Source organism: Polistes dominula, unplaced genomic scaffold (genome assembly GCF_049000335.1).
Source record: "Polistes dominula isolate Pdom_NZ unplaced genomic scaffold, Pdom_raw_medaka contig_27, whole genome shotgun sequence".
NCBI lineage: Eukaryota > Metazoa > Arthropoda > Insecta > Hymenoptera > Vespidae > Polistes > Polistes dominula.
In genome coordinates, this window is record NW_028300906.1 from 3,459,245 (window position 1) to 3,476,213 (window position 16,969).

Consider the following 16,969-nt stretch of genomic DNA (forward strand, 5'->3'; position numbering starts at 1 on the left):
CCAACGTTACGGCAATTTTCGCGAAGTACATTACATTAATTAAAAACGAAGTACATCATCGATTAACTCTTCCATTTTTATTTCTTATCATCATTCGTTCACTCATTCATTCATTTATTTACTTATTTATTCATTCATTCATTTATTTATTTATTTATTATTTAATAGTTTAAAACCAAATAAGATATACAAGCTATTAGCCTATGTTAGAAATTAAGAATTTGAATGAAAGCGCCAAAAAATATTCGTAGCTAGCGCCACTTGTGGCCATTTTGCGAACTAATCACGAAAAAATCTCCGAAAGTTTTCACATCTGATTTTCGTATTGTTAAAGACAATATTTAAGAAAGAACGAGAGTGTTCTGAAACATTTAACTGCGTGTCAATAAATTATTGATAATTATTCAGTATACAGTTAACAGTAACGAAATTGTCAAATATGCAGAGAATTAATCCCAAGCTTGTGCAGAGTATTTCTGCATTAAGGTATGTACACTAAACAATTATTTTCATAATAATTAGTAATATTCTATCGAATAATTCGTACAAATGTAGTATTTTATAGTTTTAACTTTCTATTTGTATAAATGTTAATTTTACTAGATACGTTGTATCTTTCTTCAAAGATATCAAGATAAGTGTTATTTTAGAAAATAATTCTGTCAATTTTCATTATATTTTAATTTATCGAAATATACGGGATAACTTGGTTTCATTATCAGTGAACTATTATATAATACATTTAAAGAAAATTTCAATTGTACATTACACATATTTTGGTTATATTGCAAGTAATTTTTATTATCAAATATATTGTGTGACAACATTTATACATTGTCCATTAACAATAATAAATAATTTAAATTTCTATCTTTAAATCTAATTATAAAGATTGTTTGTCTATCTATTTTTAGCATTGCAATAACAACTTTGATGTTTCATCTGTCCCCCCTCTGATAGTTAATTATAATTATTTTATTTTATAGTTATGCATACCAAATTTTTAGGTTATTAAATATGATTATTAGTCAATTTAACAATAATTATTCATTTAAATTTCTATCTTTAAATCTAATTATAAAGATTGTTTATTTATCTATTTTTAGCATTGCAATAACAACTTTGATGTTTCATCTGTCCCCCTCTGATAGTTAATTATAATTATTTTATTTTATAGTTATGCATACCAAATTTTTAGGTTATTAAATATGATTATTAGTCAATTTAACAATAATAAATAATTTAAATTTCTATCTTTAAATGTAATTATAAAGATTGTTTATTTATCTATTTTTAGCATTGCAATAACAACTTTGATGTTTCATCTGTCCCCCCTCTGATAGTTAATTATAATTATTTTATTTTATAGTTATGCATACCAAATTTTTAGGTTATTAAATATGATTATTAGTCAATTTAACAATAATAAATAATTTAAATTTCTATCTTTAAATGTAATTATAAAGATTGTTTATTTATCTATTTTTAGCATTGCAATAACAACTTTGATGTTTCATCTGTCCCCCCTCTGATAGTTAATTATAATTATTTTATTTTATAGTTATGCATACCAAATTTTTAGGTTATTAAATATGATTATTAGTCAATTTAACAATAATAAATAATTTAAATTTCTATCTTTAAATCTAATTATAAAGATTGTTTATTTATCTATTTTTAGCATTGCAATAACAACTTTGATGTTTCATCTGTCCCCCTCTGATAGTTAATTATAATTATTTTATTTTATAGTTATGCATACCAAATTTTTAGGTTATTTATTAAATGTGACTATTAGTCAATTTAACAATAATTATTCATTTAAATTTCTTTTTTAAATCTAATTATAAAGATTGTTTATTTATCTATTTTTAGCATTGCAATAACAACTTTGATGTTTCATCTATCCCCCTCTGATAGTTAATTATAATTATTTTATTTTATAGTTATGCATACCAAATTTTTAGGTTATTAAATGTAATTATTGGTCAATATGCATTGTATAGATTTATTAAATTTGATATTAACATTATTAAAAACAGAATGTTATACTAAATACTTTATATTTGATTTTAGCCGAATGAAAATGTCTAACAGTAGCGGTTCTCAAGGAAGCAAGGGCAGTGCTGGTGCTATTCGTGATGCTGGTGGAGCTTTTGCACAAATGGAAGCAGCTCATGAAAATCAATACTTTTATAATCAGGTTTGTCGATGATAGGATTTCAATTATCTGTATAATTATTTAAATAATCAGTGTAGTATTACGTTATGATCTATATTTATCTATGATACATCTTTATAAAATATATCATCATTTACCATTTTCTTATTTTAGCAAAAAGAACAGTTAAAAAAATTGAAAGAAGGTCTCACCGATGAGATAGCTTTCCACGAGGAACAGATTCGTCGTCATCAAGAAGCCATAGAACGTCATAAGTCAAGAATGGAGGAAATGGCTAAAAATAATAAATAAATATTAACATTTATCTTCGTCATATAATTTTTCTAATGATATTTGACTGATATTAAGTCCAATGTGTGGTCAATCAAAAGATTAATAGGATTAGTTTGATAATTAGAAAGATTCATTTTATATTTATGTATATTACACATTAATATATTTCAATGAATTATTGTTAACTGTTTATGTGACTTCACATGTATATATATATATATATATATATAATTATTCTTAAATATTAAAATTAATAATCACTGCAATCAGGGCTTAAATGAAATTATTAAAATTGTTTAAATTGTCAATTGATTTTTGTTTTAAGGAAATAATTATAAATCCGTTGAAACTTTTACTTCATTTAAAAATCTTATGTGCAAATAAAACATTTTTATTTTTTCAAAAATAGAAACAAAGTTCTGATTGAACTGTAAAAATTATTTCGCTTTAAAAAATTATTAAGTACTTAAAATACACCATTTAATATAACATAAGTAAAAGTACGTAAAAGTATAATAAAATAATTGCTTGAAAATTCACAATTTACTTACCTATATTTTAATCCATTTTTCAAATCCTTAAATAATTCTATGTGAAAAATTGTTTATTTGTATATTTTACTTTAAAAGTATCTATTAAAAAAAAAAAAAAAAAAAAAGAGAAATGTCCCCTCAAAATGTTTATTAAATCAAATATAAAATAAATGTTCAAATTGAAATTTTTTTTTTTAATGTATAACAGAAAAGAAATAATGTAAAAAATGTAAAGTTTACAAAATAACTTTTATTTTTATAAATTTACATTTTAATTGAGCTATTATCGTGCGAGGCTCAAAACTTTTCAATCTGTAGTTGTTTATTATGTTCAGAACTTTTCAACCAATCCATATATTTGTTTTCTATAATTAATGTGTTTTGTAATTAAGTTTATTAAAAATTCAAGATCCATTCAATAATTATTTTTTAAATAATTTTAGTTGAATAATCGAAATATAGATGAATATATATTTATTAATTATTTCAATTTTCACTTATCAAAAGTTCAAAATTACGTTATATAATTATTTTTAAAATTATTTTATTATAATAATTTGGTGCACATAACGACAATGCGTGCGTTCTTTTTTATTGCATCACTGTGCATGTGTTTTTATTATTGAAAAAAAAAAAAAAAAAAAAAATTTGCGCGTTACATTTAAAGTTTCATCCAAATGTAAATTAGAACGTTTACATTCTTGCGTTTGTACAGTAAGAACTTACGTTTTACATTTGAAGTTTCAACGGAATCTACATCAAAGCGTTTCCATGTTTACGTATTTGCATGTTTGTATGTTTGTGTTAATTTAGGAATGGAGTACTGTAAATGGGTTCTATTCCTTAATCGGGTCGGTAGGTCGATTTAAAAACGATGTTCATGATTTTTTTTAATGCAACTTGATAAATAAATTGGTGAAAAAATTTGTGACACCGTTTTACGCGTTTGCATTTTTGTCTCTAATTACTTTTTTAAATAAATAATTAAATGAAATGAATTTATTAAAATAGTCAATGTAGAAGTAAAGTCTTTAAACTGTGGGTCTCCAAATTCAGCAACCTCCTCGTGGTGAGACCCGGGTCGGTATTGCTCGCGAAATTTCTTACAAATTTTATTGTAAATTATGTAACGCGAGTACTACCGGGCTAATGGCTGTACTAAATTTAATTTCAATTTATTTACATGTTTATTTATTATTCCATTTCATTTGGTCCTTCTGACATATTGTTTTTCTCAAATAATCAAATATTTATTGTTAAATTATTCATTGTTATTGAATTTAATTATAATTTATTTTTATTTCAATAAAAGATTTGAGAGAGAGAGAGAGAGAGAGAGAGAGAGATAATTACAAACTTCTACATAATGTCATATCGATTTCGCTTGTTTCGTATAAGATTGAAATTAATAATAATCGACTTTAAAGATTTACTTTGACTTACCGTGAATTTATTTATTTTGTGCAATATTTTATGCTAATTACGAAATTCAAAGTAAAACAATTATATTAATACGAAATGTTTCGCTGCATTGATAAAAGAATAATCATTCAAATTAATAGGTAATTCATTATTTGTATTCTAATTATATACGTGTACGTATGTTTTATAATTTACATTAATAATGTGTATTTAAGGTTAAAAAAAAAAGAACATTATGTTGAAGTTGCTACGAAATAATATTTGTTTATTAATTGTAGATATTTCAATTCGGATAATAATCCTCTTTATAAGAATAATAAATTTTTGGACGATAGTTTAGCATATGAAACCGAATATTATTACAAAAAGGTAAAATAATTAAATATATATTTCTTGTATATTTAAACAACGATTATTTTCATGAATTTCAAGGATAAAAAATTATTAGAAATACTCAAGCGAAAAACACAGAACGAAGTTAAAAACATGCAAAAGGAAGTTAACGTGATGCGTAATAAAATCGAAGAGTATAATCGAGATATCAACGAGAATCTTAGATTTTTACAAGAATTAGATAAAAATACTGCATCGAATAAGAAGAAAGGTTCCTAAATGAAAGTATTAAAAATAATTGATGTATATATTAAATTTAATTAAAAATTTATTTGTGTCATGAATTAATAATTAATTTCCAAGTATATATATATATATATATATATATATATATATATATATATATCATCTAATTGTAGTATTTAATTCTATCTTCTTTTATATTTTAATTAGTCAGTTTAGTTATTTTATATATAATTTAATTATTTAACGAATTATTTTATAAATTACCACGCAACATTTAAAATATATCGATAAATATTATATCGTTCTACTATACCGACCTTATCGATTTTTCGAATTTCTATTAATAACCACGGTGGCGCTTCGATCTGTATCGAAGTAAACGTAGTAATTAATCGAACCGCTTGATGTCGCGACAATCGATAAAAATGGCGATCACCAGCGAAGGATGAATACGAATCGATTGTCGCGCCCTCAGTGTTTCGCGATTCATCGATCAGTGTGGTGTGTGTCGCGTTGTTGCTCTGTTCGATTTTTCGTTGCTTCCTTTTCCTGGCTGCAACTAAAACGCGGCAGCTTAAAAGATCGCGTACTTTTTTTCGCTTAAGCGAAAACGGCGTTACAGCTGCGGGCTCGACCAGAGCCTAACCGAATTAACTAAAATCTAAGATGAGACGAAGGATATTGTGGATTTTGGTGAGCACGGCCGTCATTCTAACGGAATGCAACGCCACTACGGAGGTAAGGAACGAATAAACTTTTAGTATTCCTTTCTTTTCCTATCCATTCATTTTTTACCTCTCCTTTTTTTTTATATTTACCACTTTCTATAGTAATATATTCTCTATATTATTTCCTTTCTATATTCCATTAAAATACCAATTCCTTTTTTCTTTTTTTTTTTATTTAACCTATTGATTCCCCCTTTTTTTTCGTGAACTATTACGTAAACTCCAATATTCTTATTACCACTTATATACATGTCAAGTTGCATGGTATCTCATCGAAAATCAACCCCCTTACTGTCATGGATCCATCCTCTAACATTCTTACATTCCACTACTGTTTCGTACTAAGAATTTTATACAAGGAACGAAAATATGATGATAATAAAAACAAGTAGAATAAAAATAACTAAAAGATAACAACAACAACAATAACAAACAAAACAATTTTAAATAGCCTTGAATATAATTACAAAAATTACTATTGCAAAATAGGAAATATATATATATATATAAACATATTGTTCAAAGATAAAAAGTATAAAAATACAAACATAAATGGATTGATTTATGACTATAGTAGTAACATTAGATGATATTCAGCGTCTGGGCGCGATTTCTTCCTAGGTTTGCACGTTGATCTGACCGCTTTGGGGGTGGGGCGAGGGGTTAGGTGATAAAGGGGTCAAAGGGGGAAGAATACTCTCTCTCCCCTTCTCTCTTTCTCTCTCTCTTTCTCTCTCTCTTTCTCTCTCTCGTTACTCCGGCTTTGAGATGGTACGAGCCTCGTGTGCACGCGGATGCTGTGGCACGCGCGCAACGCATCTATCTCTCTCTTTCTCTCTCTCTCTTTCTCTCTCTCTCTCTCTCTTTACTTATTTCCATCTTTACCTCTCGTTTTAATTTTTTAAATATTTTTTTCTACTTCGTTAACCCTTTTTTTCATTATTATTATTATTATTATGATTATTGTTATTATTATTGTTATTATTACTTTGTATTAATATATCATTGAAATTTGTCGCATGTGTGTGTGTGTGTGTGTGTTTTGATGCAATTACTCATGTATGCGTGTATTGGTCTCCTTTTACGTATATTCACCTGAAAAAGGGGAGAAGCCGCGGCACTGAACGGAGTTAGAAAATGGCGACGATTGGGCAAACACGACGATGATATTAAATATCCAATCTTCGGTTAGTTTCATCGATTGACGATTTTATTTTCTTATTTTTCTTTCTTGTTTTTGTTTTTTTCTTCTTCTTCTTCTTCTTCTTGTTTTTTATTTTTTTCTCTTGAAAATTCGAAATTTTGATTATTTACCAAAATCTTCTACTTTTTTTTTATTATTTTTGTTTATTTTGGTATGTTTGATAACGTCGTTCACGATACGGTTTAATATAATATTTATAATTAGTAAGAAATCAGTACGTGACATGAAAGAATTCAAAATAAATAAAACAATTTTGATTTAATAATATTTTTAAAAAAATAATATTATATATTTATATTTATATGATTATTATTTATTAAGATTTAACACGAATCGGTCTAACATGTTTGTTTAACACTAGATGTATCACCATTTTCAGTATACCCATTTCTACCACACTAGTCAAAATGACTAGTGTGAAAAAAACATGCTTTTTTAAGCTTCCAGGTCTTTATTTACTCTTAAAAACAATAACCCAAAAAATGTTTTCCAATAATAATTTTCATAGATATTTTGAAATAACAAAAGGCTTTAATTATTTTCACAAAAATCAAATGTTACATGTAGTAAAAATTTGTAATTAAAATGGGGCCCGATCAGTCAAAATGACTGCTGCTCTGGTGGTATATCTAGTGTTAAAAATATCCTTGTGCGCATTATTTGCGACGTATATTTCGCGTGATTATGTTTATCGAAGTTTTATTTTGCGAATGATGATTTTATTTATCACATTTATCTGAAAAATGGTTCGTGACCGGTATATTATAATCTTGTTGAATATATTATTAGAGAGAAAGAAACGAGAGATAAAAACGTGTATTAATATGAAAAGAAACTCGACCTTGATAAAAGAAAGAAATAAAGAATGAGAGAGATATTATACTGACCTCGATGACCATCTCACTTCGTGTCATTTTTGTTTATGCAACCTGAAAAGTACTGAAAGTTTTGAAATTAGAACACGCGCGAGGAAAGATACCAAGAGATCTTTTCTCAGTTTGTTTTAAGATACCGCATGTATCTCCTTTTTTGGGTCTTACGTTACTTTAAACTCAATACGAAAATGTATTACGATTATAAACAAGACATTTCAACGTATCATTAAAACATCGCATATTTTGTGTTGCGAAAAGAAACAGAAGATAATTTCAATCAAAAAAAGATAGAGAGAGAGAGAGAAAGAGAGAGAGGAAATGAGAAGAAAAATTATAAACGAAAAGTAATTTTTCATTTTTTTAATATAAACAAATGTGTATATTTATCGTCTATTATTTTCAATTTTACCGCAATATATTATTTAATATTTTAAGCGGGAAAAATTCAAAAATAGAAATTGTTTAATCTCATTTTTTTTTAATATAAAAAAATCGTATATTTATCGTCTATTATTTTCAATTTTACCGCCATATATTATTTAACATTGTAAGCATATATACATATATATATATATATTATTACGCAATTATATTTATATATAAATTACATTTTTAATTAAATTCATAATTCAAAATGTTAATATATAATTATAATATAAATTACATTTATATTATATATAAATGTATAAATATACATTTATTACATTTATATTTATCATCTATCATTTTCAATTTTACCGCAATATATTATTTAATATTTTAAGCGGGAAAAATTCAAAAATAGAAATATTTTAATCTCATTTTTTTTAATATAAAAAAATCGTATATTTATCGTCTATTATTTTCAATTTTACCGCCATATATTATTTAATATTTTAAGCGGGAAAAAATTCAAAAATAGAAATTTTTTAATTTCATTTTTTGCAATATAGATCGTATCGTTAAGGTATATTTCGATAGGTATAATCGATCGTATAGGTAATCGTATATTTATCGTCTATCATTTTCAATTTTACCGCCATATATTATTTAACATTTTAAGCGGGAAAAAATTCAAAAATAGAAATATTTTAATTGCATTATTTTAATATAAAAAAATCATATATTCATCATCCATTATTTTCAATTTTACCGCCATATATTATTAAACATTTTAAGCGGGAAAAAAAATTCAAAAACAAAACTAAATAATTCTCTAATACTTTGACCACATGTTATTATAATAATTACACACACTAATTTTCTTATTAAAATATTAAATTATATCTGTGTAATAATAATAATAATAATAATAATAATCAAATTTAAAGTAATAAAAAAAATATATATATATAATTAAAAGAAAAATAAATAAGAAATGAATGAAGATTGAGAAGAGACCGGAAGTCTTGACTAGTTATGTACTACGTGTTTCTAACGGTAATGCAAGAGGGGACAAGGAAAGAAGAACCTTACGAAGTCAAGACGGCAATCCTACGCTAGTTCGCCACCAACGATGATTTTCTCTTTGATACATCCACACACACATACATACATACACACACACATATATATATATATATATCCACAAATACATAAAAGAAGAGACATAGAGATGCGTACAGTGTAATGCACGATAGACATTATTTTCAGGGAGCGTACGATTTGTTTTGACGAGTGGCTAACGAGTCTGTCTCTTGCATATCCGACTCACATATATATACACAAATACACACACACATATATAATATAATATATATATATATATATAAGAACCTCGTTTATGTGAATTTCTCTTTCTCTCGAATATGCGAATGTTGGTCTACTCTTTGTTTCTCCAATTCCTCTTTCCATTTCTATCCATCTATCCATCTCTGTCTCTTTTACACCCTCCCCTTCTCTGACCACCGCACCCCCTTCCTTTCCAACCCCTCTTTTCTTCCCAGTCCTACACATAGAAACATACACACACACACAGACGTATTCCATTCTCGTTCTAAACCCCCCTCATCCCTTTTCTTCTACCTCATTCCTCATCTAGCCCCCACTTCACCCTCAACCATCCTCATACTCCTCTAACTCTTTCCCTTTCCCTTCCCTTCCCTTCCCTTCCCTTCCCTTCCCTTCTATCTTTCTCATCCTCGTCCTTTCTTGCCTTCCTTTAACCCCTTTGTCATGAGCCCCGGTCACGGATATAATTAATTCCAGTGTATGTTGAGTAAAGGGTACGAAGATGAAGAGAAAAGGTTGAACGGAGAATCCGCCATTGTCTATCAACTCCTTTTTATTTTTCTATTTTTTTTTTCTTTTTTTTTAATCTTATTTCGTCCTTTGACTGTAGTCCCTTTTACAGGATCACCGATCTTTCGCACGGTATCATCATCATCATCATCATCATCATCATCATCATCATCATCATCATCATCATCATTATCATTATCATTATCATGATGATGTTCATCATGGTTGTTGTTGTTGTTGGTCGTGATTCCCATTCGACATCGAGAACGTTCATTATTTGTAGTACCAACCTCGTTTAAAGTGTCTGCTTTTTGTTTGTTTTCATCTTTTCTTCTCTTTTTAAAACAGGGGGATGGGATGATGATGGTGATGATGGTGGTGGTGGTGAGTTCAATATAAAAAGGGGAGGAATAATCCGATTAATTGTTTGAGTTTTTTCTTTCTTTATTTTCCTTTTTTTATTTTTTCTCTCTCTCTCTCTCTCTCTCTCTCTCTCTCTCTCTTTTCTCTCCCTCGTTTCTTTTTTTTTTTTGCTTCTTTTATTGGGGGTGTCCCGTGTAGATTTGTTTTCTACACACGTTGCGTGTGTATTTATACGTTTGTGTTAGAAATAAAAGAAATAAAAATTGTTTTTCTTTTTTTTTTTGTTTTTTTTTTTTTTAAATAAATATAAGTATGTCGTTTAAATTATTAATGTTATAGTAATATATTATTATTATTATTAATAAATTTATATTGTATAATAGTATTATTAAAGTTATAATAATATATTAAAGTATTATGTATGTACAATGTTTCAATAATTGTTTAAATTATATAATTATTTTAATAATTGTTTAAATTATATAATTATTTTAATAATTGTTTTAATTATATAATTATTTTAATAATTGTTTAAATTTTATAATTATTTTAATAATTGTTTAAATTTTATAATATTTAAATAATTTATAATATAATATTTAGATAATTATTAAAATAATTGTTTAAATTTTATAATATTTAAATAATTTATATTATAATATTTAAATAATTATTTTAATAATTGTCTAAATTATATAATTATTTCAATAATTGTTTAAATTATATAATTATTTTAATAATTGTTTAAATTTTATAATATTTAAATAATTTATAATATAATATTTAAATAATTATTTTAATAATTGTCTAAATTATATAATTATTTCAATAATTGTTTAAATTATATAATTATTTTAATAATTGTTTAAATTATATAATATTTCAATAATTGTTTAAATTTTATAATTATTTTAATAATTGTTTAAATTTTATAATATTTAAATAATTTATAATATAATATTTAAATAATTATTTTAATAATTGTTTAAATTCTATAATATTTCAATAATTGTTTGAATTATATAATTATTTCAATAATTGTTTAAATTATATAATTATTTCAATAATTGTTTAAATTATATAATTATTTCAATAATTGTTTAAATTTATTGTTCAAAGATGAGATCCTTGATAAATGATTTATGTTTTTTATTATCTTCAAATTATTATCAATGGTATTCTTTTTTCAATTTTGAACACACCTTGTATATCGCTTTTTTTATTTTCTTTTTTTTTTCATTTTTTTTTTGTTTTATTTGAAAAGAATTACAAATGTTGTTTTGATTTTAATATTCCCTTCGTACACGGATCGTTGAAATTTTCATTTCATTGCTTTCACATTAAATGTTGTTCAAATATACATAGCATCGATGGTATTAATTTCCCATAGATTATTATTATTTTTTTTTTGCAGCTATTATTAATAATTGGACACCTTGTATTTTGAATATCACAAAAATGTGTGTCTATATCTATATATATATTTAGGACAGAATTTGGTTTCAAACAACAACAAATATTGTTTTCTTTTCGTAGAGATTACTCGGGAATGGAGAAAGGATTTTTTATTTGTATAGTTTTATTCTTTTTGGAAACATTATATGTGCACAAAGAGAGAGAGAGAGAGAGAGAGAGAGAGAGAGTATCGATTAAACAACAAATATTTTATACATGGGGTTTTTGATAATACTCCAAAAAATACAGTAAATCCCAATGCACACGTATCAATGCTTTTTTTTTTTTGTTTGTTTTTTTCTTTTTCTTTTTTGCCTTTTTTGAAAATCGTTTATCTTCGCCATTATTGAAAATAAAATTAAATTATTCAATTGAATATCATTTTCTAACTATTATTTATTGTTATTTAATAAATATCGTGTAATTTAATATAAAATATCTGGTAACGTAGAAAACAAATATAATAGGGAAACTTTATTTCAAACAAATTTTCAACAAACCCATTTTCTTATAAATGAAAAACTAATTGTAATTAGGAAGTGTTTTATATTATCAACGCTAAATCCATACGCTGGAATATTATAATTAATATCGTCGTTTTAATATAAATAAAACAATATTTCCTATTTAATGCATACATATATATATATGTATATATATGTTACATGTATATCGTTACATGTATCATCAATTTAATTATCTTATTATAATTATTTAACATATTATTACGTATATTTGAAATAACGCGAATGATACCGTGTGTATAAATCTTTCCAACCGACTAATACATTAAATCGTTTCTATAAATAAAACAAACTAATAATAAAATAAAATACAAATAAAATAAAACAACATTCTCCACCTCTTCGTTATCGAATCGTTCAAGAAATATCATTCAATATTAAAATATATGTTTTTAATTTTATTTTAATTTCATTTCAAAATCATCATAAAGAAAATAGATTTATATATGGAAAAAAAAAATGAAACAAAATCAAATTCTTCAAAAATTCCTAGAAAAATTATAAACCCTTTGGGCACACGTTTATTTAAAAAATTAATTTGAAATATTATAATAATAAAATATATAAGATATTTGTCTATAATATATTATTATAATATATAATATATAATATAATATATTTGAAATTTTATATATTATTATAATATATAATATATAATATAATATATTTGTCTATAATATATTATTATAATATATAATATATAATATAATATATTTGAAATTTTATATAAATAATATATATTATATATATATTATTATTATTTTTTATATTTTATTATTGTATGTTTATATTTTTTTATTATATATTATATATTTATTATTTTGTTATTATTATTTTATATAGTAATATATATAATATATATAATATTATTATTATAAATAATAATTTATATAATATTTAAATATTATTATTATAATAAGTTATAATATTATTTAATAATATTTTTATTATATATATATATATATATTATTATATAATACAAATTTATGAATTTTAAATAATAATAATAATATAATTTTCTTTTAAATATTATATATATAATAATAATAATATAATAAATTATTTATTACCTTGAAATATAAACCATAATAAACTACATAAATCTCAGGACGTATCAAAACGTCATTTGTGTCTTTGCCCAAACAAATATATGACTTATTGATACGTCACACACATCCACACAAATATAATCAAAATTTTAATAGAAACAATAAAATATAAACAAATAATAATATTGTTATTGATATTAGTATAAACGTAAATGACATAGGAGTGAGAATTTTCTAATGAAATAAGATACGAAGTAAGCGTGTGATATCAATTGGAATTGGTGTCCATAAGACCGTAGTCGTAGTCGTAGTCGTAATCGTCATGGTAGTTGGGTTGGTTAGTTCGTTGGTTGGTCGCGTCGTGCCGATGGAGATATAAAGCCGCTTCGGTTATTGGGAAAACGTGCCTCTCAATATTGCAGTCTATAATTGAACGCCATTGCCACGTCAACGGAAATAGAATAGAAATTGCTATGGAAATGATTGTGCGAGGGGCAGACTGTCTTTTCTATATATATATATATATATAAAGAATTTATATATATAGATGTTTGTATGTATGTATGTATGTATATGTATGCGTATACTTTGAACGTTTAAAATTTGCATATATGGTGCGTGCATGTAGAAATATGTATGAGTGGGTGTGGGTGTTGAGATCGTGTGTGTTCAAAGAGAGGAAAAAGAGGAGTTTGTGGAGGTTGTGGTGGAGGTGGTGGTGGAGGTGCAGGAAGGGGGAGGGAAGCACGCGCGCGCGCGTGTGTCGCACACGAGGTATCACAGCTAATCAATCTAGTCGAATTACACCCCCTAAACCTCCCCCCCCTGTCCTCTCCCCCTTCTTTTGTCGTAGTCGTCGTAGTTCTCTTCTCTTCTCTTCTCTTCTCTTCTCTTCTTTCTAAACCTTTTACTCATATCTATTCCGACCATTCCACCTATTTTTCTACAATATCTTTATTGTTATTAATAATTAGGAGAATGTTGGAGATTTGCGATTTTTAATGGTTTGATAATAATAATAATAATTAATAATATAAAGAAAATTATTTAGGATAATGTATATTTTGTTAATGGTATTTGTTGTTTCGTTATTGGTTTATTATTGTCTTTATTTATTTTTTTTTTTAGATTTTTATTAATATCTGTTGTTTCGGTATAATTAGTTCGTTAGAGATTTTTATTTATTTTTTTATTTTAGGATTTAATTAATTATTAGTTCAATTATCGTAAGTTGGTTGTAGTTTCTATTATTTTTTTTGATATGTATTTATTTATTTATTTATTTATTTATTTATTTATTTATTTATTACTGTTAATTATTTTTTGTAAGATTATTTTATTTATTTTTTATTTTTATTTTGTTAGATTGCAATATTGTACCATGTCTTAAAATATAATTAGCCAATTGTAATGTATACGCAAACTATTGGTTTAATTATCGTAAATTGGTTGTAGTTTCTATTATTTTTTTAATATGCGTTTTTTTATTTATTTATTTATTTATATATTATTGTTAATTTTATTTTAACGAATATCTTGTTTATTTTCTCTTTTTATTTTGTTGGATTGCATTTTGCAATATTGTACAATATTTTAAAATAAATTTAGCCAATTGTAAGGTATACGCAAATTATTGGATTAATTATCTTAAATTAGTCCTTGTTTCTATTATTTTTTTGATATATCTTTATTTATTTATTTATTATTGCTAATTATTTTTTTTAAGATTATTTTATTTATTTTTTATTTTGTTAGATTGCAATATTTCACAATATCTTAAAATATATTTAGCCAATTGTAATGTAAACGCATACAATTGGTTTAATTATCGTAAATTAGCCGTTGTTTCTATTACTTTTTGATATGCATTAATTTATTTATTTATTTATTATTGTTAATTTTATTTTAAAGAATGTCTTGTTTATTTTCTCTTTTTATTTCTCTTGTATTGCATTTTGCAATATTGTACAATATCTTAAAATATATTTAGTTAATTGTAATGTAAACGCAAACAATTGGTTTAATTATCGTAAATTAGTCCTTGTTTCTATTATTTTTTTGATATATCTTTATTTATTTATTTATTTATTATTGTTAATTTTATTTTAACGAATATCTAGTTTTTTTTCTCTTTTTATTTTCTCTTGGATTGCATTTTGCAATATTGTAAAATATCTTAAAATATATTTAGCTAATTGTATTGTATACGCAAATTATTGGTTTAATTATCCTAAATTCGTCATAGTTTCTATTATTTTTTTGATATATCTTTATTTATTTATTTATTTATTTATTTATTTATTTATTTATTTATTATTGTTAGTTTTATTTTAAAGAATATCTTGTTTATTTTCTCTTTTTATTTTCTCTTGGATTGCATTTTGCAATATTGTAAAATATCTTAAAATATACTTAGCTAATTGTAATGTATACGCAAAGATAAAACACATATGTTTATATCTACATGTATATCGTTTTAATGTTTCTATTTTTTTTTAATTAACTTTTCGCTTTAAAAAAAATAAAAAAAATAAATAAAAAGATAAAATTATGATAATGTTATTTTTATATTATTATCATTTCACTGTTTACCTTATTTATATTCTTGTTTTCTTCTCTCAGAATATTTCAGTATAATTATACGATTAAACCGTGTATGCGTAAGTCGTGCGATTTTATTTCTTTTATTCTCTCCTATTCTTTTTTTTTTTTTTTTTTTTCAGTTAATCTCATACGAAAGGATTAAAAATGTTAGAGTATAATTAAATTTCGAAAAAGAAAAAAAAATAATAAAGAAAATTACATATTATAAAAATAACAGAGTACAAAATATATTAACGCAAGATACAATTGACAAAATATCAAATACACTCTTTATTTAAAAAAAAAAAAAAAAAAAAAAAAAAAAAAAAACAACTTCATAGTTCATAGTTCATGAATAAAAATTTCATATATCGTATAAATCGAGACAAAAGGTGGTTTTTTTTCTTCTCTTTCTTTTTTTAGAAATAAAAAAAAAAATTGAAAAAATCCATTACTCCGTTACGTTACTTTCACCCTTCTCTCTCTCTCACTCACTCTCTCTCTCTTTCTCTCTCTTTCTCTCTCTTTCTCTCTCCCTCTCTCATCACCATCGATCCACCCCCGCATCATATTTTAAAACTACAAACTAAGCAACTATCAAAACTGCAAGTCTAAAAACTTTCTCAAAAGGGAGTAATTGATATTTATAATCACCTAAAAACTTTTCAACTACCTTATACATACAAGCTTATACTTTGTACATAGGAATGTCTTTCAATGCATCTATACACACACATATATATATATACATATTATATATACATGTGTCTCTTTATATGTGTTATTCATGTGGTCAGCACTAATGAAACGGGGACATTCCAGCAACGTCGTCTTCCTTAGAACACTGCATTGAGATTTTCTAATACATACATACATACATACATACATACATACATACATACATACATACATACATATATACATATATACATATACACATACTGAAGCATAATATCCACGTTCGCAGAATCATTCTTTA

The 16,969-nt window shown here is 24.4% G+C and overlaps 3 protein-coding genes across 4 annotated transcripts in view; all 3 read left to right on the plus strand.

Moving 5' to 3' along the window:
- Positions 1 to 325: 325 nt before the first annotated feature.
- LOC107070876 (uncharacterized) lies at positions 326 to 3,119 on the plus strand. Its single transcript, XM_015329421.2, has 3 exons — positions 326 to 486; positions 2,077 to 2,203; positions 2,336 to 3,119. Exons 1-3 carry the CDS (start codon positions 440 to 442, stop codon positions 2,471 to 2,473), a joined length of 312 nt encoding a protein of 103 aa, XP_015184907.1. The 5' UTR covers positions 326 to 439; the 3' UTR covers positions 2,474 to 3,119.
- A 922-nt stretch (positions 3,120 to 4,041) lies between these two features.
- Positions 4,042 to 5,074, plus strand: LOC107070861 (uncharacterized). The gene has a single exon (XM_089179497.1). It carries the CDS (start codon positions 4,831 to 4,833, stop codon positions 5,020 to 5,022), a length of 192 nt encoding a protein of 63 aa, XP_089035623.1. The 5' UTR covers positions 4,042 to 4,830; the 3' UTR covers positions 5,023 to 5,074.
- A 380-nt stretch (positions 5,075 to 5,454) lies between these two features.
- The window catches only part of Sdc (Syndecan), a 39,064-nt gene continuing 27,549 nt past the window's right edge, over positions 5,455 to 16,969 (plus strand). The window contains exons 1-2 of one of the 2 annotated variants that reach the window (XM_089179628.1): positions 5,455 to 5,727; positions 10,365 to 10,400. In XM_089179628.1, the coding sequence (XP_089035754.1) occupies positions 5,656 to 5,727; positions 10,365 to 10,400 (108 nt within the window). In that variant the 5' untranslated portion in view covers positions 5,455 to 5,655. The remainder of the gene's footprint in view (positions 5,728 to 10,364; positions 10,401 to 16,969) is intronic. The other variant, XM_015329454.2, reaches the window with a different exon arrangement.

What these genes read in the sequence shown, in the direction of transcription:
- LOC107070876 (XM_015329421.2), top strand. Translation starts at nt 440, where the DNA reads ATGCAGAGAATTAATCCCAAGCTTGTGCAGAGTATTTCTGCATTAAG. An exon ending in CAGAGTATTTCTGCATTAAG is followed by an intron (nt 487 to 2,076) that starts GTATGTACACTA and finishes ATTTGATTTTAG; the next exon opens with CCGAATGAAAATGTCTAACA. An exon ending in ATCAATACTTTTATAATCAG is followed by an intron (nt 2,204 to 2,335) that starts GTTTGTCGATGA and finishes TTCTTATTTTAG; the next exon opens with CAAAAAGAACAGTTAAAAAA.
- LOC107070861 (XM_089179497.1), top strand. Translation starts at nt 4,831, where the DNA reads ATGAATTTCAAGGATAAAAAATTATTAGAAATACTCAAGCGAAAAACA.